Source organism: Culex quinquefasciatus, chromosome 2 (assembly GCF_015732765.1).
Source record: "Culex quinquefasciatus strain JHB chromosome 2, VPISU_Cqui_1.0_pri_paternal, whole genome shotgun sequence".
Taxonomy (NCBI): Eukaryota; Metazoa; Arthropoda; class Insecta; order Diptera; family Culicidae; genus Culex; species Culex quinquefasciatus.
In genome coordinates this window covers 98,486,195-98,511,696 of record NC_051862.1, presented here as the reverse complement: position 1 = coordinate 98,511,696, position 25,502 = coordinate 98,486,195, and the positions used below count along the sequence as shown (strand labels likewise).

The 25,502-nt window shown below is 44.7% G+C and overlaps 3 protein-coding genes and 2 long non-coding RNA genes across 10 annotated transcripts; 1 reads left to right on the top strand and 4 right to left on the bottom strand.

The window, feature by feature from the left end:
• Positions 1-1,244: 1,244 nt before the first annotated feature.
• LOC6033778 (pyruvate carboxylase, mitochondrial) lies at positions 1,245-25,480 on the top strand. 4 transcript variants are annotated; one of them, XM_038258031.1, is made up of 11 exons: positions 1,245-1,415; positions 17,674-18,199; positions 20,459-20,715; positions 20,776-22,028; positions 22,411-22,455; positions 22,745-23,142; positions 23,433-23,692; positions 23,761-24,049; positions 24,110-24,850; positions 24,905-24,980; positions 25,041-25,480. In XM_038258031.1, the coding sequence occupies exons 2-11, from the start codon at positions 18,104-18,106 to the stop codon at positions 25,211-25,213; spliced, it is 3,588 nt and encodes a 1,195-aa protein (XP_038113959.1). In that variant the 5' UTR covers positions 1,245-1,415; positions 17,674-18,103; the 3' UTR covers positions 25,214-25,480. The 4 variants fall into 4 exon arrangements, with proteins under 4 accessions (XP_038113959.1, XP_038113962.1, XP_038113961.1 ...); XM_038258033.1 differs by lacking the exon at positions 1,245-1,415 and adding an exon at positions 1,676-1,807 and having other exon boundaries at positions 25,041-25,478; XM_038258032.1 differs by lacking the exon at positions 1,245-1,415 and adding an exon at positions 15,227-15,350 and having other exon boundaries at positions 25,041-25,478.
• LOC119767958 lies at positions 6,786-7,241 on the bottom strand. 2 transcript variants are annotated; one of them, XR_005277815.1, is made up of 4 exons: positions 7,198-7,241; positions 7,059-7,128; positions 6,904-7,002; positions 6,786-6,845 (listed from the first exon to the last, which is right to left on the bottom strand). It is a non-coding gene; the product is annotated as an uncharacterized LOC119767958 (long non-coding RNA). The 2 variants fall into 2 exon arrangements; XR_005277814.1 differs by having other exon boundaries at positions 6,904-7,128.
• On the bottom strand, positions 7,339-8,232 carry LOC119766117. The gene has a single exon (XM_038250516.1). It carries the CDS (start codon positions 8,230-8,232, stop codon positions 7,339-7,341), a length of 894 nt encoding a protein of 297 aa, XP_038106444.1.
• On the bottom strand, positions 9,017-13,746 carry LOC119766116. The gene is made up of 3 exons (XM_038250515.1): positions 13,369-13,746; positions 10,183-13,140; positions 9,017-10,141 (listed from the first exon to the last, which is right to left on the bottom strand). Exons 1-3 carry the CDS (start codon positions 13,744-13,746, stop codon positions 9,017-9,019), a joined length of 4,461 nt encoding a protein of 1,486 aa, XP_038106443.1.
• Positions 13,754-14,265, bottom strand: LOC119767957. Of its 2 annotated transcripts, XR_005277813.1 has the most exons (4): positions 14,222-14,265; positions 14,083-14,152; positions 13,928-14,026; positions 13,754-13,869 (listed from the first exon to the last, which is right to left on the bottom strand). It is a non-coding gene; the product is annotated as an uncharacterized LOC119767957 (long non-coding RNA). The 2 variants fall into 2 exon arrangements; XR_005277812.1 differs by having other exon boundaries at positions 13,928-14,152.
• Positions 25,481-25,502: the final 22 nt, after the last annotated feature.

Sequence of the window (25,502 nt, the reverse complement as noted above, 5' to 3'; positions counted from 1 at the left end):
CACACTAACTCAGACCCCCCTCCCCCCTAGAGCGAGACATACTTTATGGATGACGCATATACTCCTATAACAACTATAACAAACATTTTACAACGTTAACTTTTGCCCTTTAGCCCAAGAAGACGGCACTTTCTGGGCTCAATTTTTGCATAATAATAATCCTTGGAAAATATCACGTCGCTGGTAGGCAGTTGGACTCACCATCCAAAGGTCCTCGGTTCGAATCCCGGGGTGGATGGAAGCTAAGGTGTAAAAAGAGGTTTGCAATTGACTCAACAATCAAGCCTTCGGACACCACGTTTCGAGTAGGAATCTCGCAATCGAGAACGCCAAGGCAATGCTGTAGAGCAAGTGATTTGATTTTGTGTTTTTTTAATTGAAGCTCAAAAAAAATCGTTTGAAAAAAATATTAAATCTTACCAATCAAAATCAATTTCTGTGCCAACACAGACCAGCTGTTATCGCGTTCGTTCGCGTGAGCTCGTGCAGAAAGAAGACCACTCAGTAGACACACAACTACCAACATCGCAGCAAGCCGGCTGGTTTTTTGGCGTCGCGTAAACAAAATACATCGATCGATAAAAGCTCCGACGCGGGGACGCACGGTGAAGACCGCCAAATCGAAATCGCGACGCCACCGGCGACAAACACAACCACGCCGTCACGTTTTGAGTGTGATTGTGAACAGCAGGCGGAATCGGAGCACATGCCGGCAAATTGCACACAGTGGGAGATTGGTATGAAAAATTTTGATTTATTGATTATTTTTTTTACCTAATTACCTACCTCCAAAAGGAGCTGCATGACGGGCAACAATAATAACTGGAGTTTTTTTTCCAGTTTTTGCTTTCTGGGTGTTTTTGAAACCGCCTTGAGACAGGGGTATCAAAAAACACCCAAAAAGCATCGGACTGAAAATTTGGTTTATTGGACCTTTTCAATAAAAAAAACTCCAGATAAGTACCATGCGTTTCCATTCAACTAAAAATGTTTTAAAATATAAAAAGGATGCAGTTTTGTTTAGTCAAACTTTTATCAACTTAGAGTGATTTTGGGTTATTTATAAAAGAAAAAATAAGTGTTATTTTTCAAGTTATTTTTTCCAATGCCAAACCAACAGTGTCGACTCTTCGTTGTCGTTGTCCTCAGTCAGTCAACAGCCCCAACTAAGGTGGTGTTAGGGAAGCTCTGTAATGTCTGGCAAGCGAGACACTGCTGCTGGTTAGTAAGAGCAGCACGACTGAGGGGAACTTCAGTTGCTGGTAGAACGTGTCGGCGTAAGGTTCAACGCTGGTTCAAGTGACGTGTGCTTGTAACATACGGATTTTCTTTTGCAAACAGAAGTTTTTTTTGTGTGTGGTGCTCCTCAACCCATCGCCGTGCACCACCTCCCGCCCCTTCAGTGTCACCAGCCGGTAAAAATCGTTTCCTGTGCAGGTTTCTTTGCAGTTCCTTAGAGTGGTATTTTAATTAGTGGCGCACTTTATGAGAAGAATAAGAGGGGAGGAAATATACACATATCCCAAGGACATTCCAAATGCGCAAATCACCACGATGTATGATGGTGGCTGCTGCTGAATAATGGTGCCACACACTGATAACACGCAACGGGTAGATTTATCGATTCAGCACAAGTGCCCTCCACATTGATTTGTCCTTCCCCTCCCCACCAGAACCGACCGCCCTGTCTGCTCATCAGCTGTGAAAAGAAGGTTGCGAATACGCAAAAATCAGCTAATGGCGATCGTGAAGTGTGCTTGAACATGTGCAAAAAAAAAAGTGTTGTTGCGTAATGTGTGTTTGATCAGTGAGTTGGGTTTCCCTCTAAGTTCTAGCAAGTGTGAAAGATTTTTTCAACAAATCTACAAACTAAGTAAAACCAGCAATCATAGCCTAGACAGTTTAACATTGTTTTCAGCAACCATCATGGAGATACGATCTGGACTTTGGATTGCCTTTTTAGAACAACAAAAACACTCAACTTACAACTAGCATGCATAGTAATGATTAGATTGCCGAAGGTTGTGCTATTATAACATTCTGACAACGGCAATCTCCAGTCTGTATAAACAGCTGCTCGCGAGTCGAAATCGCACAGGTCGTCGTTAAATTCTTATCAGCACTCGTTCCGCGAGTGAATCGTCTGTTTCGCTCCCAAAACCTGCTCAAACGCTGTCGAATAATGTGATTAACGATTCCGCATTTTGCTAAGTCGTACCCAGAAAATGTAATCCTCAAAAACCGGATTCTCAATCTTCACCAAAAAATCTGGTTTCAACCAGTTTTTTCGACTCAAAAAATGCAAATAACGTTCTTATATAACCAGTATCGGTTCGTCGACTCCAAAAAAAACACAACAGCCCGTCGATCAACAGACCACTTTTTGGCACAGTTACAAGTGGACGTCCTAATGTCGAACCGTATTTTTCCGTTTCCCCACCGCTCATGCATAAATGGAGAACGCGTTTGAAGTTCACGCCACCCTTTGGTGGTGGTGTTGGTTCGGTACTTTACCGCAAAACTGCTCCACCTTAGCGCCATCACTGTGACCCAGTATCGCTACCACAGACAAACAGAGTTCTAAGCTTCAAGCAAATTTACATTTAAAGCGTCACGTCCACTTGTCTGTGGCGGTACGATGCACAAGATGACGACTTTGTAACAGACGGTAGAACAGATCGCGTGAGTAATGTCACATGCAGCGAATCAGTTATCGAAGACTGACTGGCTAAAGAGTGGTGGCGATGGAGGAGGTGGCAAAGGCGTCACACGTTCTCGTCGTGTAGATGTAGACGACGACGCCAGGTTTACCTTGGGAAGGGTCAACGAGTTTATGCGTCTCGGCGTGTGACGATGTTAGTGTTGTTGTTGCAGCATGTTTAGTCTGGAATCGTTTCGATTTACGTGAGCTGTTCTTAGTCACTTGATCTGAATTTTTAATAACACAGGTTGACAAAATGCAACTAGTGGTTATGGAGTTTTACAATATTGTTATTGCCTGGTCGTACTTGATTCTATTATCTTGTCATGCCCGGGGGTGCGAAAAATCTGTTCTAATTCCGAATTCACACAACCAAAACATCGATAAATCTTCATGTTTCGATTTATTAACAAAATTCCAAAAAAATTAACACAAAAAAATCTAGAGATTTAAGAAATATGTATATTCAACAATTCCCCACGAAAATAGAATGATTTAAAAAAAAGTTCTCCGATCACGCTCAAAATTTTATTAAGGGTTCCTTGTTTTATTTTGGAGTTTTTTTTTTAAAAAAAAAGGTCCAATAAACCAAATTTTCCAGTTTTTACTTTTTGGGTGTTTTTGAAACCGCCTAGTGTCAGGGGTTTTAAAAAACACCCAAAAAGCAAAAAATGAAAATTTGGTTTATTGGACCTTTTCAAGAAAAAACTCCAGTATTCTACCATTTGATTTTTAGTAGAGTAATTCTCCCAGCTTTCTATTGTGGGTGTAGTGAATGTTGTGGTTTGGTTGGTAGTGAATGTTTTTACTAAGTAATTCTCTAGGTTTTCGCTATTCGTGTATTCTTTGTATTTTTTGATTTGAATCATACTTAGTCCATGAATTCTCTACGTAAAATTTTGCGAACTGGTCATACAAAATAGACATGCGACTATTCGAAAATCTGTATCTTGAGAAGAGATTTTCTTCTTGATTTGCTGTCTTGGGCTAATTAGTAGGTTATGATTATGATTATGATTTGCAAAAATAGGTACGGGACCATCCAAAAACCACGTGGATACTTTTTTGGAAATCTCAAACCCCCCGTGGAAAATTTCCATACAAATAAAATATTTTTTTTTTGTTATGGATCATGGACAATCGCAAACTCATTTTTTAGTATCAAGATCATCTTTTTGAATTTGAATATTTTAGACATATTTTCAAATGTCGAAATAGATTTTTAAATTTCTGAATTATTTTTATTAAAAAGAGCAAAAATAACAGAAATATATATATAAATAGAACAGAATATATATACAGCAATTCCCCACGAAAACAGCATGGAAAAAAACAAAAGTCCTCGGATCGGGCTCAAAATTTTCTGTGGGTTCCCTGGCCGAAATAAGTAGACCCGTATTTTTTTGTTTGGCCATTAGGGTGACCTACGCCGTGTTAGGGTGGTCTGAAAAATGGCCATTTTCGTCGATTTTCGCAAAAACCACTTTTTTCGAAAAATCATAACTCCTCGCCATTTTAACCGATTTCAATTGTCTTATACGCGAATGAAAGGTGACACCATCAAAACGGCATTTTAAAGTTTCATACGCTCTTTTCATATGTTAGGCTAGATTTTTGAAACTTCCTACTAGTTTTCTTTGAAAGCCCAACTTATCACCTTTCATTTGCGTATAAGACAATTGAAATCAGTTAAAATGGAGAGGAGTTATGATTTTCCGAAAAAAGTGGTTTTTGCGAAAATCGACGAAAATGGCAATTTTTTAGACCACCCTAACACGGCGTAGGTCACCCTAATGGCCAAACAAAAAAATACGGGTCTAATTATTTCGGCCAGGGAACCCCCAGAAAAAATTTGAGCCCGATCCGAGGACTTTTGTTTTTTTCCATGCTGTTTTCGTGGGGAATTGCTGTATATAAAAAAACGAATTATTGAAAATCGGTTTATTGACAGAGGGAACTCAAATTAAAAAAAAAATAAAATAAGTCTAACAGCAAAAAAGCGCAGAACTACTCTTTACTTAAAAAAAAACTACATAATTGAGTTTAAGAGTTTTAAAACACATCGTTCCTTAAACAATGGATACCGGCTTTAAATTAGCGAATAGTCTAATAATATTTTACGCCATAAATTTTAACACTTTTGTTATAATAATTTCATACCCACAAGCTCGTACTAAAGTGTTTCACTCAACCGAGATTTATAGATATTTCGCGCATCACGAGAGTGTTCTCCCGACCTTGAACCGGGTTATTAGCAGCAACTGTATAACAATACCAAAATGAAATGCCGGCAAGCTTCAATGAAATGTTTTCACATTTACGTTTTTCAATCCCCACGCGCTAGTTCATGCGGTTCTATTTTAAATCCGCAGATCATTAGCGTCTCCGCTGAATAATGATAAAAGCGTGTGCGAAACTACAGGGAATGACGGACATTAAAAAAATCCAACAACATTTAAAAAATGCAATAGAAATTACCAAAGGTTTTTGTTCGAGTATCAACTAAAATGGGGTGTTCAGCATATAGAAAAAACAATTTGCTCATATTTGATACAGAGGATTAAAAAGCATTTTTGAGAAACATTTGAAACATTGCTCCATATACTGAACACTCTAATCAATATATCGACACATGAAGAGTTGGATGTTCTTCTAAATTTTCCCAGCGCCTGCCTTGATTACCTTAATTGGGTTTTACGATATAACTAAATTTTGGTATCAATTTAAAAAGCGAGAAAGAGGGCAAAGTTGAATTCCGCATGGTGATAAATATTCGCCAAGAAATATTTATGACGCGTCCAAATATTCGCGACTGATAACGCCACCAGAAGGGGCTTGGCTACAAGATAGCGAGAACCATCGACCTGTCCGATGTTCTCGCCTGATACGATAAACGTGTAGGCAAACAGACGAAAGAAAAAGTTCAGTGTCATAAGCGGCCGCGGTTAATTTGCAGCCGATACGAGTAGTATTGGGAGCGTTCTTTCATTACGTAACGCAGTTGAGGGAGAGAGGGGGGTCCATACAACAATTTTAAAATTTGTATGGAAATTTTGTTACGAGGGAGGGGGACGGGGTCCAATTTTTTCGTTGCGTTATGTATTAAATGAACGCTCCCATAGAGGTTTCTACCCGAGTTTGGTCCGATAAAAGCGCGCAAAACTTGCGGTGTAACTCTATTAAAATTGGCAAAGGCATCGCAGTAGCCGGTGTGCCGGCTGCTCGAGGAGACCAACAAAATATGATTGCCTTGACACGCCACCGTTGGCCTGGTGATACGCGTTGGGCCAATTGAGGAAATGTATGTAGTTCAGCGTAGTTGACATTGAACTTTCCAAGCACGTGTTGAGCTTAGAAGCTATTTTTAATTCAATTTAAAGGAAAAAATGCAAAATCAACGCAAATGTCACGAAAAGTTGGCGCTGTCAAAGAAAAAACAAACATAAATAACTACTTACAGTGTCATAGCATGCTAGGCATTCTAGGTCAGCATTTTTTTTACTATGGGGAGTACATAATCAGTAGTACGATGACTTGCAAATTTAAAATCTTTCTTCGAAATAAGCACTTAAAAATACACTAAAACTTTATGGAATCGATATTTCACAAACACAGAACTAGACCAAAGCAGCCGTCACAAATTTTGAGCTCGTGATTTTCTTATTTTTGCAAAGAAGATATTAAGGTTCGCACAGGTAGATTAACCCTCTACTAATAGGAGGTTTATATGGATAGCAGTTCTACAAAACAACTGCTTTTATTATCTAGTTTGCAATGCCTTTTAATGTTAGAGTTTTTATTTACCGTCAACAGGGGTGACATTGGGTTTGGGAGGTGAAATTGAGTCATACAACAATGCTGAAATTTTTCTAGCAAAAGATGTATCAATTTCCATATGCAATAATACCATGATTTTATATAGTGTGTACATCATAATTGTCATGAAGGTCCTAAGCTAACTGATTCAACAGTTTTGATCTAATTTGAATTTTGCTATTGTTTTTTGTAAGGGTTTGGTTACTTTTTTAATGTTAAGGTCATTTAAGTGGATAATTTCATTTGTTTAACCCGAATCACAGCTGTTGGATTTGTGGGACCTCTCGACAGAAACGCACGATTTCGTATTGCGCTTACGCTCTTCAAGCTGTAAATTTATTGTTCGATTAGTGATCAGTTCAATATAGTTCAACAACTCCACTTACAATTGGTCTCCCCTGGTCACAAATGTAATCCAACTAACTAATTATTTCTTCGTCGATCAACCTTTGTGGGCCTGTCTGTGGCAGGGATTAGTGCATGTGCTGATAGAAAATAAGTATTTAATTACTGCTTATTCGCGTGGAAAAAATAAACTTACGATGGGATAGAATTTAGTTCAAGACTTGTGCCGCTTGCCCAGCACTCCACCGAATAATGCCTGATCTAACCTAGATATAAGTGATCGATTATTTTTATCAGTAACTTAGGGAAATTGTGCGCTTCAAATTCAGACTTACAATCGTATAATCGAGCTCGCGCTTTAAGCGTACAGGTGCCCGATATAGTTTAGATAAATTCGGCTACAACTAAATAATCTACTACTTTTCGTACTACCCGACGTCGGCGTGACTTGCTAGCGGGATGACTTTCAAGTTTTTCTAAATTTTCCCCTGCTTTGCCAATCGGCTCGATCGTCGTTGACACTTCTCTTCGGCACTGGTAGGGGTGATGCGACGGTTATCCGACGAGGGGTTTCCGACAACCTCTTTAATATCAGGGCTGGCAGTTTCGCCAACATCCCCCGACCCGTAGCGCACTTCCGGCTCATTGTGCGGCGTCGCGGTACCATCACCTTTAATGTCCAGCACTGCCAGTTTTGATACAGGTCTCCGTAGTACTCCCGTAGTAGTCTGGACTGTGACCTGGCGTACACGTCCATCTCGCCCTGGAATCACCGACAGAACTCGTCCTCTGGTCCAGCCGTTCCGCTCACCATCGTTGACGACAAGCACTTGATCGTCTACCTTGATTGCTTTTGCTTCGCTGTGCCACTTCGTCCGGTTGGCGATCGTAGGAAGGTACTCGCTGATCCATCGACGCCAGAAGTTGTCCACCAGTTGGCGGGCCAGGTTCCAATTCGAACGCGTTGTCTTCGTTGGCTCCGAGAGTACACGGGGGGGTTGAGCCACTCCACTTGAGCTGAGCAGCAAAAAATGGTTCGGAGAAGTTAGAGGTCTAGAATTAACTATTGATTCTGCTTCAGCCACGACGGTCAGCAGCGTCTCGTCGTTCGGGTTACGGTCGCTACATAAGGAACGAAGCGCGACTTTAACTGATCTCACTAATCGCTCCCACGAGCCACCAAAGTGTGGCGCGGACGGCGGGATGAAAATCCATTTGGTGTTTGAGTTGGTGAAGGTTGCCGCTAGTCCCTGGCCGATAGTTGCGATTTCTTCCTTCAGCTCCCTGCTAGCTCCCTGGAAATTTGTCCCGTTGTCCGAATGTATTTCCACCGGTGATCCGCGGCGCCCAACAAATCGTCGCACGGCCATCTTACACGATTCCGTGGAAAGAGAATGTACGACTTCCAGGTGTACTGCTCTCACTGTGAGGCAGGTAAAGAGTGCGACCCACCGTTTGACGCAGCATCTGCCAACCCGGACGGAAATGGGACCGAAATAGTCTAGGCCGACGTACGAGAAAGGGCGCACCATTGCGGCGAGACGTGACTCTGGTAGGGGGCCATGCGGGAGTGGCCGGTGTCACCGTGTTGTTCTTACAGGTCTGGCAAGCTTTTGCGACTTGAAGAATCGTGGTGTACAGTTTGGCGATATGAAACCGTTGGCGCACCTCGTTATGTACAGTCTTGTGATTCGCATGTAGGTATCGACGATGGTACCAGTCGATGACCAGCTTGGTGAGGGGGTGGTGTCGCGGTAGAATAACTGGAAATTTCAAGTCGAAGGTGACGAACGGGACTATTCCGATCCGACTGTCAACGCGCATTAAATCGTTTTCGTCCAGGAAAGGTGTTAGCTTGTAGACCGGACTAGTTTTCTCGATGGCCTTCTTCGGTCGCGCGTTGCCTTGTTTCAAAATAACTATTTCGTCCGGGTAGGTCGACTCTTGAGCGATGCGCCAGAGACTGTTCTCTGCTTTCTGTAGCTCTTCCCTTTTGAGCCATCCCGTCACCAGGCGTTGTTGATGTTTCTTGCGGATGCAGTTCCCTATGAAACGGTGGACGTAAGCGGCAGTCCTTTGCAAGGATTCCCACTGAGAGAAGTTGTTGATCTCGAAGATGTCTTCCGCTTGTTGTTTTTTATGAACCAGACAAGGTCATAGTTCTTCTTCCGTCTCTAACAGCTGCGATGTTGCCTGCGCCGGCCATTCTGCCTCTGGCAGGTACAGGAAGTCGGGTCCCTGGAACCAGCGAGATTGGACATCGGTGCTAGGTCCTTTTCCCCATTTGGTTGCTTCGTCGGCCGGGTTGTGCAGCGTGGGAACGTACCGCCACTCAATTGAGTCGGTCTTACTCAGTATCTCTCCTACCCTGAAGGCTACGAACTGGCGGTATCGTCGATGGTGGGAATTGATCCAGGCTAGCGTGGTTTTGGAATCGGTCCAGAAGACGCGGCGGCAGATCGGATAGGTGTGGTATTCCATGACTGCCTTGGCCAACCGAGCTCCTAACAGTGCACCCATTAGTTCCAGCCGAGGCACTGACAACACCTTGAGGGGGGCAACCTTCGCTTTGGCCATAGCCAGTGTAATGTAAACTTTGCCATTGATGACCACCCGGAAGTAGGCCGTACAGGCGTACGCCTCTTCACTCGCGTCTGTGAAGACGTGCAATTCGACTGAGCCGACTTCTGCAGCGGAGAATCCGGGAAAGTATGCACGGTGTAGCTTCATTTCGCCGACCCTTTTAAACAACTTAGTCCATCTAAGCCAGCGTATACGGATGGCTTCGATAACTTCGTCGTCCCACTTCGTTTTGTTGCGCCACGTGTCCTGGATAATCATCCGACCTTGTATGGTGATGTGGGACAATATTCCTTGGGAGTCGAACAGGCTCATGACGCAGCGGAGGATGTTCCGCTTCGTAGGTGGGATTCCGTCCAGCTGCAACTGCGTAGCGAAGGCGAGGACATCTTCTTCTGGCAGCCACAAGAGTCCCAGAACCCGTTCGGCTTCGCTCTCCGCGTCGATACTGATGACCGTGGATTGTGCCTGCTTCGGCTCCCCGACCCGTTCGAGAAGCGCGTTCGAGTTCGAGTGCCAGTTTCTAATCTCAAACCCGCCCCGAGTGTGTACTTCCTTCACCTCCAGTGCTACCTTGATCGCCTCGGCTTCGGAGTCAAAGCTGTCGAGGTAATCGTCCACATAATGCTTGTCCACGATTGCTTTGGCCGCTTCCGGGAACTCCGCGGCGTGCTCCGTAGCATTGAGGTTTTTGATGTACTGAGCTTGGCAGGAGAGCAGGTGGCCCCGAAGCTGCCCACATCCATTGCGAACGTCTTGACCTCTCCCGAGGGATTATCGCGGTAGAGGAACCGTTGGCTTTGTACATCGTCTTGGCGAATTCTGAACTGATGGAACATTTGTTTAAGGTCGCCGCACACGGCCACCGGACGCTCACGAAGCACGGAAGCAAGAGGCTTCAGTTGATCTGGTCCCTTGAGGAGCATTGAGTTAAGCGAAACGTTCCCCACTTTCGCAGCGGCGTCCCACACAAGTCTGATTTTCCCGGGCTTCTTTGGGTTCCGAACGGCACCCAACGGTAAATGCCACACTTTATTGGGGTCGGCTGACTTCATCTCATCCGGCGTCACCTCGTGGATGTACTTGTTGTCCAGGTATTCTCTGATTTGTCGTTCCACGCTTGACTTAAGTTCAGGATCTTTTGCCAACCTCCGTTCAAAGCATTCCAGACGGCGCATTGCCATGGGAAAACTGTTGGGGAACTTGACGTCATCGTGTCGCCACAACAGCCCAGTTTCAAACCTGTTGGATACGCGCTTAGTTGTCGCCTCCAGGATGTTCCGAGCACGCTTGTCTTCCTCTGATTCTGGTCCCTTCTCTGCCGATACACCGATGCTCTCGATCGCGAAGTGTCGTTTTACAAGTTCGTGTAGGTCTTGGTCTGCTTGGCCATCGCTCTGGCACTTGCAGACATGCAGAGTGTAGTTCGTCGTCTTTAGTCCTGCGGCACTGCATCCGTATACGGTCCAGCCTAGCCGTGTTTTGCTGGCTAGAGGTTCGCCGAGTTGTCCTTCGCGCAAGCTCAGTGTGGCGATTAGTCCAGCGTTGTTTGAGCCGATCAGGATGCCAGGTGAGGCCGCTTCGTAACTGCTAACCGGGAGACCTCGCAAGTACGGGTACTGCCGCGCCAGATCTGCATACCTCAAAGTCTGTTTCGGCAAGTCCAAACTAGCAACTGTTCTTGTATCGCTCAACGTAAACTGTCCCTTCTTGTCCTTGCCCGATACCTCCAGGCAGATGCGCAGGGACTGTGGTTCCTGCCTCGTCACGTTGCTGGTCCAGGATAAACACAACGGGATCTGCTCACCATCGTCAATACCGAGTTGTTCTGCAATTGAGTGCTCCACCAGCGTCAAATCGGACCCGTCATCTAGAAACGCGAACGTGTCAATCGACTTTCCTTGCCAGGACAGCGTTACCGGAAGGATCCGGAATAGGGTGGACTTCTTGGTTGCATGGTGCGCGCTCAGCCCATCTTCCTGCCGTTCGTTGTCTTGAGGAGGTTTGTGGATTTCCTTCGGTGATGTTTGGTGCTTCGATTGTGCAGCTGTTGGTGTACGTGTATGCAACAGCTGATGGTGACGTTCTTGGCAACCGTCCACCCCACATCGTGACTGCTTCCTGCAAGGGCGGCGACCATGTTTGCCCAGGCATGTCCGGCACAGGTGGTTATCCTTAACCAGTTCCCACCGAGCATTAGAATCCCACTTCTTGAACGAAATGCAGTCTTTCACCTTGTGACAACTTCCATTACAGGCTAAGCAGACTATGTCACGAACCTCGTTTTTTGTCTGCTCTACTTCGAGATTGTCGGTCGCCGTTGCTTGATCGCTAACCGAATGTGCATTGAGGTAGCTCTTATCACTGTTGCGATCTCGACGTTTTGATTCTGAGACGACTGTGACCTCAGATGCCGCTGCTACGAGCACTGACATATAGGCCGCGAAGGCGCGTAGGTCCACTTCCGCAAACTGCTGCTTGAAGAAAGCCCAATTAAGACGTTGTTGTGTAGGGAGTTTCTCGACCAGTTCCCGCAACAGGACGGGGTTGTAAAGATGAGCCAATTGACCAGATGCCTCAATATGATCGCAAAGGTTCTGTACGGCCATACCGAAGTTGATCAGCGTTTCCAATCTGTCTGCCTTTGGGGACGGCGTTTCGCGCAGCTTGTCCAATAGCGTCTGAATGAGAACCTCGGGCCTTCCGTAGAACATGTATAGTGTAGACATCACCTGGGGGACGCAGGCAGGGAAAACCAGGCGGTTTTTCACCCTGTCGAGAGCTTTTCCCTGTACCGCTTTCTGAAGCCGCGCTAGATTTTCCACGTTGGTATACCCGCAGGCGTTAGTGGAGTTATTATACGCCGAGAGAAAGAGTGGCCAGTCGTCCGGATCTCCGCGGAAGATAGGCAGGTCTTTGGGCATCACCTGTCGGGCTAACAATTGTTGTGGCGAAGGTCCTTGTGGCTGTCCTTGGGGCTGTCCTTGAGGCGGCCAACCCTGTGGTTGTCCTTGTGGTGGCCAACCTCGTGGCGGCCACTGTTGTGGTTGATCTCGCTGCGGTTCTCCTAGTGGCGGCCACCCCTGCGGCTGTCCTTGAGGCGGCCAACCTTGTGGTGGTAAACCCTGCCCAAGCGATGGTCCACCCATTGATGATCCTTGTTGTGGCCACTGTTGTGGCTGATCTTGTCTTTGTGGCCCACCCTGTAGTTGTCCTTGAGGCGCACCCTGTGGTAGTGCATCAGGCGGCCCACCTTGCGGTAGTCCTTGCAGCGGTGCACCCTGTGGCAGTATTTGTGGCCACTGTTGAAACTGATCTTGCGGCAAACCCTGTGGATGCCCTTGCGGCAGTCCTTGAGACGGCGCACCCTGTGACTGTGCTTCTAGCGACCAGCCCTGCCACTGTCCTTGAGACGACCCCCTCAGTGACAATCCTTGTTGCAACTGATCTCCCTGCACCTGCAACTGCTCTGCCTGTGGTAGCCAACCCTGTCCTTGTGGCGCACCCTGTGGCAGTGCACCAGGCAGCCAGCCTTGTGGCTGTCCTTGTTGTAGGGCCCCTTGGGGCAGTCCTTGCGTCTGCGTTGAAGCCGGTACGGAGTAGAAGATGTTTGGAGCAAGTGAGGGGAGCGCACCATGCTGGTTGTCCTCCTGCAGAGACGTTACCACCAGTAGGTGCAGCTTGGGATTGTGGTACGCCTATCGATGAAATTGAGGGGCGGTTTAGAACGGAGAATGTACCAACGTTCAGTTGGGAGATATTTGCTGCGGATGTGTATGTTGGCGTAGAGCTGCGGGCGCGATTCTGATCGAAACATCTCTAAACTCATCTAACATTCTCTGCATCCAATCTACGGCGTTGCTTTCGCCCGAATCCATTTGTTGTAGACTGTTAGTAATCACACCACGAGATGCTTCTCTGCTAACCCTCTCCAGTTTCTCCTTTTTGCGCTCCAACTCCAGCTGTTGTCGTTCAACATCACGTAAGAGTAATTCTCGTTGATTTGCAATCCAGTGAAGATCTGCCTTTGCTTGTTCCGTTAGAATGGAGCCACCTGAGGAAGTAGCGGTGGTTGAAGTCGTTGTCGCGTTTGGAGCGATTGTTGTGGACTCGCTCGCAGGAGGGCCTGCTGCGGCTAAACATGTTAAGCAACGCCACCCTGGTTTGAAGATATTCTCGTGAACCCCCAGGCAATGCACGTGGAACCAGCATGAGCAACCCGGACAGTGAGCCATGTTCTGCGGTTCGCTAAACTGGTTGCAGTTGTTGCATGCTCTTCTTATTCTTCCAATTGGAGTGAACATCGTCCTGTGCCACAGAAATGCGGGATCAAACGAAATACGATGGGTCAATTCTTGAAGCTTGTTGGATTTGTGGGACCTCTCGACAGAAACGCACGATTTCGTATTGCGCTTACGCTCTTCAAGCTGTAAATTTATTGTTCGATTAGTGATCAGTTCAATATAGTTCAACAACTCCACTTACAATTGGTCTCCCCTGGTCACAAATGTAATCCAACTAACTAATTATTTCTTCGTCGATCAACCTTTGTGGGCCTGTCTGTGGCAGGGATTAGTGCATGTGCTGATAGAAAATAAGTATTTAATTACTGCTTATTCGCGTGGAAAAAATAAACTTACGATGGGATAGAATTTAGTTCAAGACTTGTGCCGCTTGCCCAGCACTCCACCGAATAATGCCTGATCTAACCTAGATATAAGTGATCGATTATTTTTATCAGTAACTTAGGGAAATTGTGCGCTTCAAATTCAGACTTACAATCGTATAATCGAGCTCGCGCTTTAAGCGTACAGGTGCCCGATATAGTTTAGATAAATTCGGCTACAACTAAATAATCTACTACTTTTCGTACTACCCGACGTCGGCGTGACTTGCTAGCGGGATGACTTTCAAGTTTTTCTAAATTTTCCCCTGCTTTGCCAATCGGCTCGATCGTCGTTGACACTTCTCTTCGGCACTGGTAGGGGTGATGCGACGGTTATCCGACGAGGGGTTTCCGACAACCTCTTTAATATCAGGGCTGGCAGTTTCGCCAACAACAGCTAACTTGATGAAAATGATGACTAGATCCATTATCTTACGCACCATCAGTTAGATATTCATAGTAAAATACTGTTCCGGTCATTCTATCTATTGTTGAAGGTCACACGAAACAAGTTATATTTTTATTATTCCAAAATTAGGAAAAAAATATAGATAATAATAATATTTTTGGCTGAAGTTCACTCTATCACTTTTGTTATTCACGCCACAGCAGATGACCTTTCGCAGTTCGCACTGTTCTATTTCCATCTGAGGAAAAAAACAGCAAGGTCACATTAGATTACAAGCCTTACGTAACCAAGATGGTCAGCTTCACTTTCCGCTGCTGACGATCATGCTTCGATTAAAGCTTATAACGGCTCATTTATTATCAGCAGACTACATGCCCATTGAGAGTGCTCCGATGTTATATATTTTTATGTCGCTGATGCGTGAAAAATTGCGCGTGCTGGCGGTATGAACTGGTGGTCCGAGGGGCGTGCCACTGCTTCCCAGTGTCGACAAGGTTTAAATTTTGAAGTTTAAAAAGTATATTCGAGAAGATTATTGTTTGTCATGCTTACAGTAAAATTTCAAACAGTACCTTTTTTAAAAAAAAAAGCATCAACTTTCAAGCCCCTCGGTTATCTCTGCCACGTTCAACAAAGTACATCTTTCAATGATTTTAGTATACACCTTTCATGAACAACCGTTGCCCACAGTGAAGCAGGAGGACGGATCCACCGGCATTGGACGGATGGCGAAAGTTGGTTAGTCTTGTGTTTGCCTAGGAACAGTGCACATCTCAAACGGCACTGAGTGGACGAGAAACGGTTTTTGGTTACATGGCCGGTCAATAACGCAAGTAAATAATTTGGTCGCGATAATTGCAAAGATCAACCGTGTGCCGTCAGGCGTAAACGAGTGAAGAATTAATATATCGAAGGACTGGTGCACTGTGAAAATAGGTTCTTCAAGTTACCGTGATTTACGTTAGTGAATTTTACTTCAATCGTAAAGTTGTTAATTTATTTCAAACTGCTAAACAATTTAAAGTTTAGCATGTTCAATTAACACAAAATGGTTCGTTATCAACTTCTGTAACGACAATCACGATCAAAGTGGTTCACGTTCCATTTTTTTTTTCGAAGGTGATTCGAGTGAAACCGATAAGAAATGGTTTATTGTGATCAAAACATTTCTGTTATTTTTTACAACCTACTATCTAAAGAGAAGAATTACTTTTAGCTGTGATAAGACTGTACTCTGTGTTTCCGTACACAATGAGTGACTTGAATGGAAACGTTACCAAGCAAAAAAATCGTAGCTTGTGGCTGAACGTTATCTAAATTAAACTGCAATCAATCAACGTAATCCTAATCTAAACTTTAAGAATTATATTAACAAAGTAATGGATAAAAATAAGAGAGTTTGAAAATTCTATCATTTTTTTCCACGTTTCATTTGACCTTACGCAAAACAGGTTGTAGGAAAATGAAGCAGTAAAAGCAAACAAAATCAGCTGATTCGTAGTCTGAGAGGTACTGCTGATAGCTATTACTTGACCCGGTGACCGAATGTTTGCGATGATTGATAATGTGCTGTGCATAAATCAACGCAACTTTACTCTCTATTGCCTTGGAAAATAATTTAAAAGCAAATAACATGTTTTTAGCTTAATTTGCTTTAAAATGTTCTTCTTTTTGCAACTTGTTACGAAATAGATTTATTTTTTAAATATTAAAAAAAACCTGGCTAAATATTAATTGGTTGAGGACAATTTCAGTGGATTCCGTTAAAATCACAACTAATTAGTACTTTTGGTTGGGTTCAACTTGTTCAATGATTGAAATATCACGCTTCTCCATTTGTGCAATTGACTGACGGAGGCGCAATGTACACAAACTGCAGAACAAGTAGGGTAGAGTAGTCATCAATGAGACACTTTTGGTTTTTAACTTTTAACGATTTTTCTATTTTTTTCATCAGCATGTTTTAATGAGCTTTTTGTTGCATTTTCTTTCTTTTAATGTGTTCTAACATTGACCAAAATATGAGATCGATCCGAACTCTATAGCCAGAGTTATTCAACTGTCTCATTGTAGACGCACTTGGCAGGAACAATGAGACACTGTACGAAAATCAATACTTTTCTATTAAAACATCATGTTTTTGTATTGTTGCATTGCAGGTAACTTGCCTTGAACATTTTAAAGCAATTTTGCCAACATGAAACTTTAATTAACAAAAGTTATACTAAAAAGTATTTAAATTTTGTAAAATCCCTATATTTATACCAAATAACTTTGTATTTTTGGTTAAATGAAGTTAAAACTCTATAAATATGCCAAAAATCACTTTCAATTCATGTTTTGAAAGATTTCCATAGATTTTGAAAAGTTTAATGAAGAAAAATTGAAGTGTCTCATTGTTACCCATGGGCTGAAATGAGTGGGGAACAACGAGACAGCCCTGGATTCTGGGTATATTCTAAATTTTTGCCAAACCAAATGAAAGGACATTGTAGCCCAACTCAATCCCTATGGAACGTCGAAAGAAATTTGAAGAAATATTGGTTTTGGTGTAAATGAAAGCCTACGAGCGAAAAAGTATTTTTTGTCCATAATTTACTTTTACATCTATGAATAACTTTTCAAGGGATCGATCATAACCAAAGCCACTTTCATGACAGACGTGTATCCAATAGACACACCTTTCCCCAAATATGAGCCTGATTGGTTGAAACCACAACTTTTGAGAGCCATTTTATCATGGTTCCCCGTGTCTCATTGATGACTACTCTACCCTAATGTATTTTCGGCTCAAGAAATCTTTTTCATAAACACTCTAGTTGACGTTAACCATTTGCCAAATATTAATGTTTTCTTAGCAGGTCAATACGCTGCGTCATCCCGCAATTGATGTTCGTCAAACTTTATTGGGTTTATTGATCACTGCAAATTATTTATCAAAACTCACAAACAGTATGAAAAGATTCGACCTCCCAACAATCATCGGCTGTTGGTCGTTGAGCGCGGTGGAGTCTAGACATCGGTCTATAAAAGTTTGCCTGTCGTTCGGTGCGCCACTTGATTACTTTTAATTTCTAGGTGATAGATAGTGAGTGACGCCAGGTTATAATCCTTATCTCATTTGTTTTTGTTTTTCCTCTTTTTATTACTCCTCAGGTACCACAACACATCCTCTAAGCCGGCAAAACAGCACTACCAGACACTGTAGCCGACCAGGGTGAAACCCTGGCCCCTCTTCAAACTCTACCACATCGGAACCGTGACTGTGAATCTGTACCTCCAATTTAGTGAATTGCGTCCTGCACAAAGTACTTTAGAATCCCGCATAGGCTAATACCCAACGTGTACCTCCCACGAGGCGTTTAATTTTGAGCGCATTCATTTTTTTTAGTTAGAAATAAGTTTTTGGCTTCTCCGAATCGTCTCAACCCCAGCTGCCCAGTGTTAGTTTTTTAAGGTTTTATTTTTGGAAAGCGCGCGCGTTTTCCACCACAACCACCAGCTAGTGCAAAGAAACAGCGGCTGCAACGTCGCTAGAGTTGAGTGAAAATCCATCACTGCAACCAACAACCACATCACCAGCACCATGTCGATGTGTGGAGCTCAAATTGCCTTGACGGCCCTTAAGAAGGTGCCACGTGTCCGGGTCTGGTCGCTGTCCAAGAATGCCTACTCAACTCAGGTGAGTAACGATTGTTTAAAAGGTTTCAATCAACATAATCAATACATTTTTTAAAAAACTTAAGATTCCAAATCATTTTTTTTATTTATTTGATTCAATTTCGCACTCAAATTTGCAATAAATCTTGCATACATGATCTCATTCGGGTGTATGCTTCTAAAATTGTTGGATACACCAGCAGCCCGCTAACGTATTGGCGATACGCCAATTTTTAGCTCTGGAATACTCTTTTACTGAAAATGTGCCAGGGACAGACACGCGGTCAAACTCAAATTGTAAATTAAGATGACGTACGTCGCTTCGCTACTCAGAAAAACTTGGCTGAAATTGTATTTCTGGATCATAAATATTGATGTGCAAAATTTAATTTCTTGTGAACTCATATTTTTGTTACTGGAGAAGATAAGATGCAAAAATTAATTCAAAATTTTAGATCTGTGCTAAACTCCGAGAAAACGAAGTCTTGTTGAAAAGCTTAACTTCAGCGAATTCTCCGATCCCGATTTCATTTAACAATATATTTGTTTTGGGACCATCCATAAACCACGTGGACACTTTTGGGGGTTGTCCACGCTTCCAGGGGGGGGGGGGGTGAGGGGGGGTGGTTTAGATTACCGCAAAAAGTGTCTATAAGTGGATGGTCCCTTTAGTTTAGCATAACATCAAGTATAACATTTTTAAGTAGCTAAAACACTTATTTTTGAAATTTTCAAATGATGATGATAGACCTGATTTTAAAATTATTTTCATTTTTAGAGAGCAGAAATTTTCAAAAAAATATAATGTTCTAACATTCGAACACAATCGAACCAAAAGTTTGCAAGATATCTATCGTCTTTGGAAAATTTAATTTTTAGTGATGATCAAAAATCGGAATTTTTTTTTCGTGTACCTTTTTTAAGTCCTCATAATTGTATGCAAACGTCTTGAGAAATCTAACTATGCAGAACGGCGGCTTTTGACATAGGGAATTCCCGGACAAACAATCACCCCTAATCCATAAAAAAACACAAGATTTTAAATCTCCAAATAACAGTTAAAGAAAAGGTCAAAGAAATTTTCCGGAAAAGTTTTTTTTGCAATTCCGTCGTGAAATTTCTTATTTTTCCTACAATTCTTGAATGACGGAACGGCCTACTTTTCTTTACCAAAAATAACAGAATCGAAAAGTAACACATTTCTCTACAATGCTACAAAGTTCTTCTTTTCAGCACTGAAATGAGTACCAACTTTTTAATATTTTTTTTTTGATCGGTGAATTTACTCAACATTTGGACATTGACTTAAAATTACATTGGATAAATGTACGACTCGTGCTGAAAAAATCCTCTTTTTGCAACTTGTTGCATAAGCTACTATTACTTAAGCGGTATGGGACAGAAACGATAAGCGACGTTTGATGTCACACACACTAGCACATTAATCTTTAAAAAATTAATTAATTTAACCTCACTTTTTTCGTGTAAGTACACGCAATACATGCGCACGTACACGGAGAAAAAAGAATTCCCAAAATCGTGAACAAGTGTTCATGAAAATGGGAACCTCGAACAAAGTGTTTAAATCCCATGGTACGATTTTGAAAAACGTACCACGAAATTTGAACACTTTGTTCGTGGTTCCCATTTTCATGAACGCTTGTTCACGATTTTAGGAACTCTTTTTTCTCCGTGTAGATAACTCTATCCAGGTTTTCAAGCGAAGATGGCGTTCGAATGGTGAACGTCCGAAATGTCAAAATCGCGCAGTGGTATCAACATTAGAAAAAAATGTGGCTGTCATGCCATGGCACACTTTTTTCGTAATGTTGGTACCACTGCGTGATTTTGACATTTCGGGCGTTCACCTTTCGAACGCCATTTTCGCTTAAAAACCTGGATAGGCTGCATTTAGCTTTTCACACATAATTGGATAATCCAGATAAAACCATTTAAATTTTTGACAAACAATCAAAAAATCAAAAAAATTTTTTTTGCAACATTCTGATATTTCAATATAAAAAATAAGTAAAATCATAAACTTCACTTAAAAAAATCCTTTCAAGGTAACTTTTATGATTGATCAGAAGATTACTTGCTTTACTTGAACGTAATAAAACTGATATTGATTCGGATTTTGCCTGTTGGCGAAATTATAGAACATGTTCATGTCATGGAGACGCATGGCGAATTACCTATCCTAATAAATTTCACATTGTGTCGATCAAATTTCCACAAAATATATTCAGCGAATCTTACTTATTCCCTACCCCAAAACCAGGTCGAGTACAAGCCCATCCGGTCCGTGCTGGTTGCGAACCGCGGCGAAATCGCCATCCGTGTCTTCCGGGCGTGTAACGAGCTGGGCATCCGGTCGGTGGCCATCTACTCCGAGCAGGACCGGCAGCACATGCACCGACAGAAAGCCGACGAGTCGTACATCGTTGGCAAGGGCTTGGCCCCGGTCGAGGCCTACCTAAACATTCCAGAAATCATCCGGGTGTGCAAGGAGAACGACGTGGACGCCGTGCATCCCGGGTAAGAGGTTACGATCTGTCGTTTTGTGTAACTCTTTGTAACAAGGATCGTTCGTTTCAGATATGGTTTCCTTTCCGAGCGTTCGGACTTTGCGCAGGCCGTCATCGATGCAGGTCTCCGCTTTATCGGTCCATCGCCGAAGGTGGTCCAGCAGATGGGTGATAAAGTGGCCGCCCGTAAGGCTGCCATCGAAGCGGGCGTTCCGATCGTACCGGGAACGGACGGTCCCGTTACGACCAAGGAGGAAGCGTTGGACTTTTGTAAGAAGCACGGATTGCCCGTGATCTTCAAGGCAGCTTACGGAGGAGGTGGTCGCGGAATGCGAGTCGTGCGAAAGATGGAAGAGGTCGAGGATAACTTCCAGCGAGCGAGTTCCGAGGCGAAGGCTGCCTTTGGTAATGGTGCCATGTTTATTGAAAGGTTCATCGAACGGCCTAGGCATATTGAGGTGCAACTGCTGGGTGACAAAGCTGGCAATGTGGTTCATCTGTACGAACGTGATTGCTCGGTTCAGCGGCGGCACCAGAAGGTGGTGGAGATCGCTCCGGCACCAAGACTGGCCCGTGAAGTCCGTGACAAGATGACCGAGTACGCTGTCAAGTTGGCCAGACACGTCGGATACGAAAACGCCGGTACCGTGGAGTTCCTCTGTGACGAGACCGGCAACTTCTTCTTCATCGAAGTGAACGCCCGTCTGCAGGTCGAGCACACCGTGACGGAAGAAATCACCGGAATCGATCTCGTTCAGTCCCAGATCCGTGTCGCTGAGGGAATGACGCTGCCAGAGTTGGGATACACCCAGGATAAAATTAAAACTCAGGGCTATGCCATTCAGTGCCGTGTGACCACCGAGGATCCCGCCAACGACTTCCAACCCAACACGGGTCGTCTGGAGGTGTTCCGATCGGGCGAGGGTATGGGCATCCGTCTGGACAGTGCCTCCGCTTACGCCGGTGCCATTATCTCGCCGTACTACGACTCACTGCTGGTCAAGATCATCTCGCACGCTTCCGACCTGCAGTCGTCCGCTGCCAAAATGAACCGTGCCCTGCGTGAGTTCCGTATCCGCGGTGTCAAGACCAACATTCCGTTCCTGTTGAACGTGCTGGAGAACCAAAAGTTCCTCAACGGTGTCCTGGACACTTACTTCATCGACGAGCATCCGCAGCTGTTCCGCTTTGCCAAGACCAAGAATCGTGCCCAAAAACTGCTGAACTACCTCGGAGAGGTGCTGGTCAACGGACCCACCACTCCACTGGCCACGAAGCTGAAGCCGGCGGAAGTGAAACCGCACGTACCTCAACTACCTCTGGGTGAGTTTTGCAGGGTCCGGGACCCGATGGTGACTGTACGTGTTGGTTTGGTTTTACAATAACAGATTTTAAGTGCTGCATTTTTTATCTATTCTTTGGTTGTTTCGTTTGTGTGATGTTGATTGTTTAAATGTTTGCCAAGTAGAGCTTCCGATCTTTCAAAATATTAGTAAATTTGTAGCATTTAAACAAAAAGCTACAGTGCGTCTCCATCAATTTTTTTTTTTTCATGTGATGAAGACACACTTGAAATTGGTTAAATTATTCAATCTCAAAATTTTACGTTAATTTTCGTGATGTCCATGTCCGTGTGCGCTTTCAATTTTATGTTATCACTAATCTTTCGTGTTACGCAACGCCGTTTGAATGTGTTTATTCACAGATCTTTCGCCAGAAGCACTTGCTGATGAAGAGGAAGGCAGAAAAGGTACTTTTATTTATAAGGCTTAGCTGTAAATGCACTCGAATACAAAGGGCAATCGAAGGATCATTTTTTGAACAAAATTTTTGAGGCAATTATTTTGGACCGCTTTCTGAAATGATGTTTAGTTGCCACACACACAAACACACGCACAAAGTTTTAAGCAAGTAGTTGCACGCAAATAACATTTGACTACCTTTCAAACGCATGGTGATAATGATTGTGATTAACATGTTTGAAGATGCAAGACGGTACAAGCTGCGATTAATAGTCCAAACGACCTACTCTCAAACAGTGACCGACCCGCCCCGTGGATTCAAGGACATCCTGCGCGAGCAAGGTCCCGAGGGCTTCGCCAAGGCCGTCCGGTCCCAGAAGAACCTGCTGCTGATGGACACCACGTTCCGCGATGCGCACCAGTCGCTGCTGGCCACGCGAGTCCGTTCGCACGATCTGCTGAAGATTTCGCCGTACGCGTCGCACAAGTTCCACAACCTGTACGCCCTGGAGAACTGGGGCGGTGCGACCTTCGACGTGGCGCTGCGCTTCCTGCACGAGTGCCCGTGGGAACGGCTGGAGGACATGCGCAAGCAGATTCCGAACATTCCCTTCCAGATGTTGCTGCGCGGTGCCAACGCCGTCGGTTACACCAACTACCCGGACAACGTGGTGCACAAATTCTGTGAACTTTCGGTAAGAATTGGGCGATCCGGATGCTGCTGATCATTAACCTCCCAACCACCCATTGACCTCATGTCCGTTCCCGTCATGAAGAGCACAGATACGAACTTCGACAACGTCGACAACTGACTACTTTCACCCCAATCGTTCCACTCTAGCTGTTTTTAACGTCAACGTAAACAAACATTCTTATCCGCTGACGTTGCAATGTCATTGACATACACGTTCATTACAGAAAACTAATTTTGGATATAGTTACACGATTAACAGAAATCTAACCCACTGCCAACCCTCTCCCACAGGTCCAATGCGGCATGGATATTTTCCGAGTTTTCGACTCGCTGAACTATCTGCCGAACCTGCTGCTGGGCATGGAGGCCGCCGGTAACGCCGGAGGTGTGGTCGAAGCTGCGATCTCCTACACCGGAGATGTGAGCGATCGTACCAAGACCAAGTACGACCTCAAGTACTACACGAACCTGGCCGACGAGCTGGTGAAGGCTGGCACCCACGTACTGTGCATCAAGGACATGGCCGGTCTACTTAAGCCCCAGGCGGCCAAGTGAGTATTGCCCGTTAGAAAGCTAGAGTTGAACATTGACCAACAACGTAATCTTACGCTTTTCACAGACTGCTAATCTCGGCGATCCGCGAGAGACACCCAGACGTCCCGATCCACATCCATACGCACGATACTTCCGGAGCTGGAGTCGCCTCGATGTTGGCCTGTGCCGAAGCCGGAGCCGATGTGGTGGACGTGGCCGTTGACTCGATGTCCGGCATGACTTCGCAGCCCAGCATGGGAGCGGTGGTTGCCTCGCTGCAGGGAACTCCTCTGGACACCGGCTTGAACCTGGCCGATGTTAGCGAGTACTCGGCCTACTGGGAACAGACCCGTACCCTGTACGCTCCCTTCGAGGTTTGCGATCCTGAGTTGGTTAATTTGGATTCCTACTAAAACAAATTTAACTTTTTTCAGTGTACGACTACGATGAAGTCCGGAAACGCCGACGTGTACCTGAACGAAATTCCCGGAGGTCAATACACAAACCTGCAGTTCCAGGCCTACTCGCTGGGTCTGGGAGACTTCTTCGAGGATGTCAAGAAGGCGTACCGGGAGGCTAACCTGCTGCTCGGAGACATCATCAAGGTCACCCCGTCGTCCAAGGTCGTGGGAGATTTGGCTCAGTTCATGGTGCAGAACCATCTGACCGCCGAACAAGTGATGGAACGCGCCGAAGAGCTGTCCTTCCCCAAGTCGGTCATCGAGTTCCTGCAGGGCGCCATCGGTACTCCTCACGGTGGATTCCCGGAACCGTTCCGTTCGCGCGTTCTCAAGGACATGCCACGTATCGAGGGCCGTCCCGGCGCCTCGCTGGCTCCGCTCGACTTTGACAAGCTGAAGAAGGACCTGCAAGAATCTCACCCAGACGTGTCGGAGCGTGACGTCATGTCCGCTGCCCTGTACCCTCAGGTCACGAATGACTACCTCAACTTCAGGGACAGCTTCGGACCCGTCGACAAGCTGGACACCCGCGTGTTCCTCACCGGACCCAAGGTCGGTGAAGAGTTCGAAGTCACCATCGAAAAGGGCAAAACGCTCGGCATCAAAACCCTGGCCATGGCTGAGGATCTCACTGCCAACGGTGAACGGGAGGTGTTCTTCGAACTGAACGGTCAGCTGCGATCGGTGCTCATCCGGGACAAGGAGGCCGTCAAGGTAGGTTCTCGATCTTCTGTAACCGAAATCTGCTAACACCTCCCAACCTTACAGGAACTCCACATCCACCCCAAGGCCACCAAGGGAAACAAGGACCAGGTTGGTGCTCCGATGCCGGGATCCGTAATTGGTAAGTGACCCACTTCCCCAACCCCAAACAACCAATTAATCTAAATTCTTCAACCTACAGAAATCAAGGTCAAGGTCGGCGATCGGGTCGAAAAGGGTCAACCGCTGGTGGTTCTGTCCGCGATGAAGATGGAAATGGTGGTCCAATCGCCCCGTGCCGGTGTCGTCAAGTCGCTCGACATCAGCTCCGGCATGAAGCTGGAGGGTGAGGATCTGCTGCTGACGCTGGAGTAAGTCGCGCGGTATGATGTGCGAGGAGAGAATCAACAAAAAGACATTCGGTGTATATTCGCGCTTCGTTTGGAAGTGTTTTAGCATGTGGAATCACAATCATTTAATGTTAGTGCCGAAGGGATCCGCTTACAAGTGAGACATACTTAAGAAATTTCGTCATTTTGTGTCTTGTTACAGTTCTGTTTTTGTCATAGGCAACTTTTTTGTTACGATTTTAGATTTTATGTTTGTTAGAAATCACAAAATACATTTGATAAATACTCAGGCTATATTAGTTTGCTATCTTTGC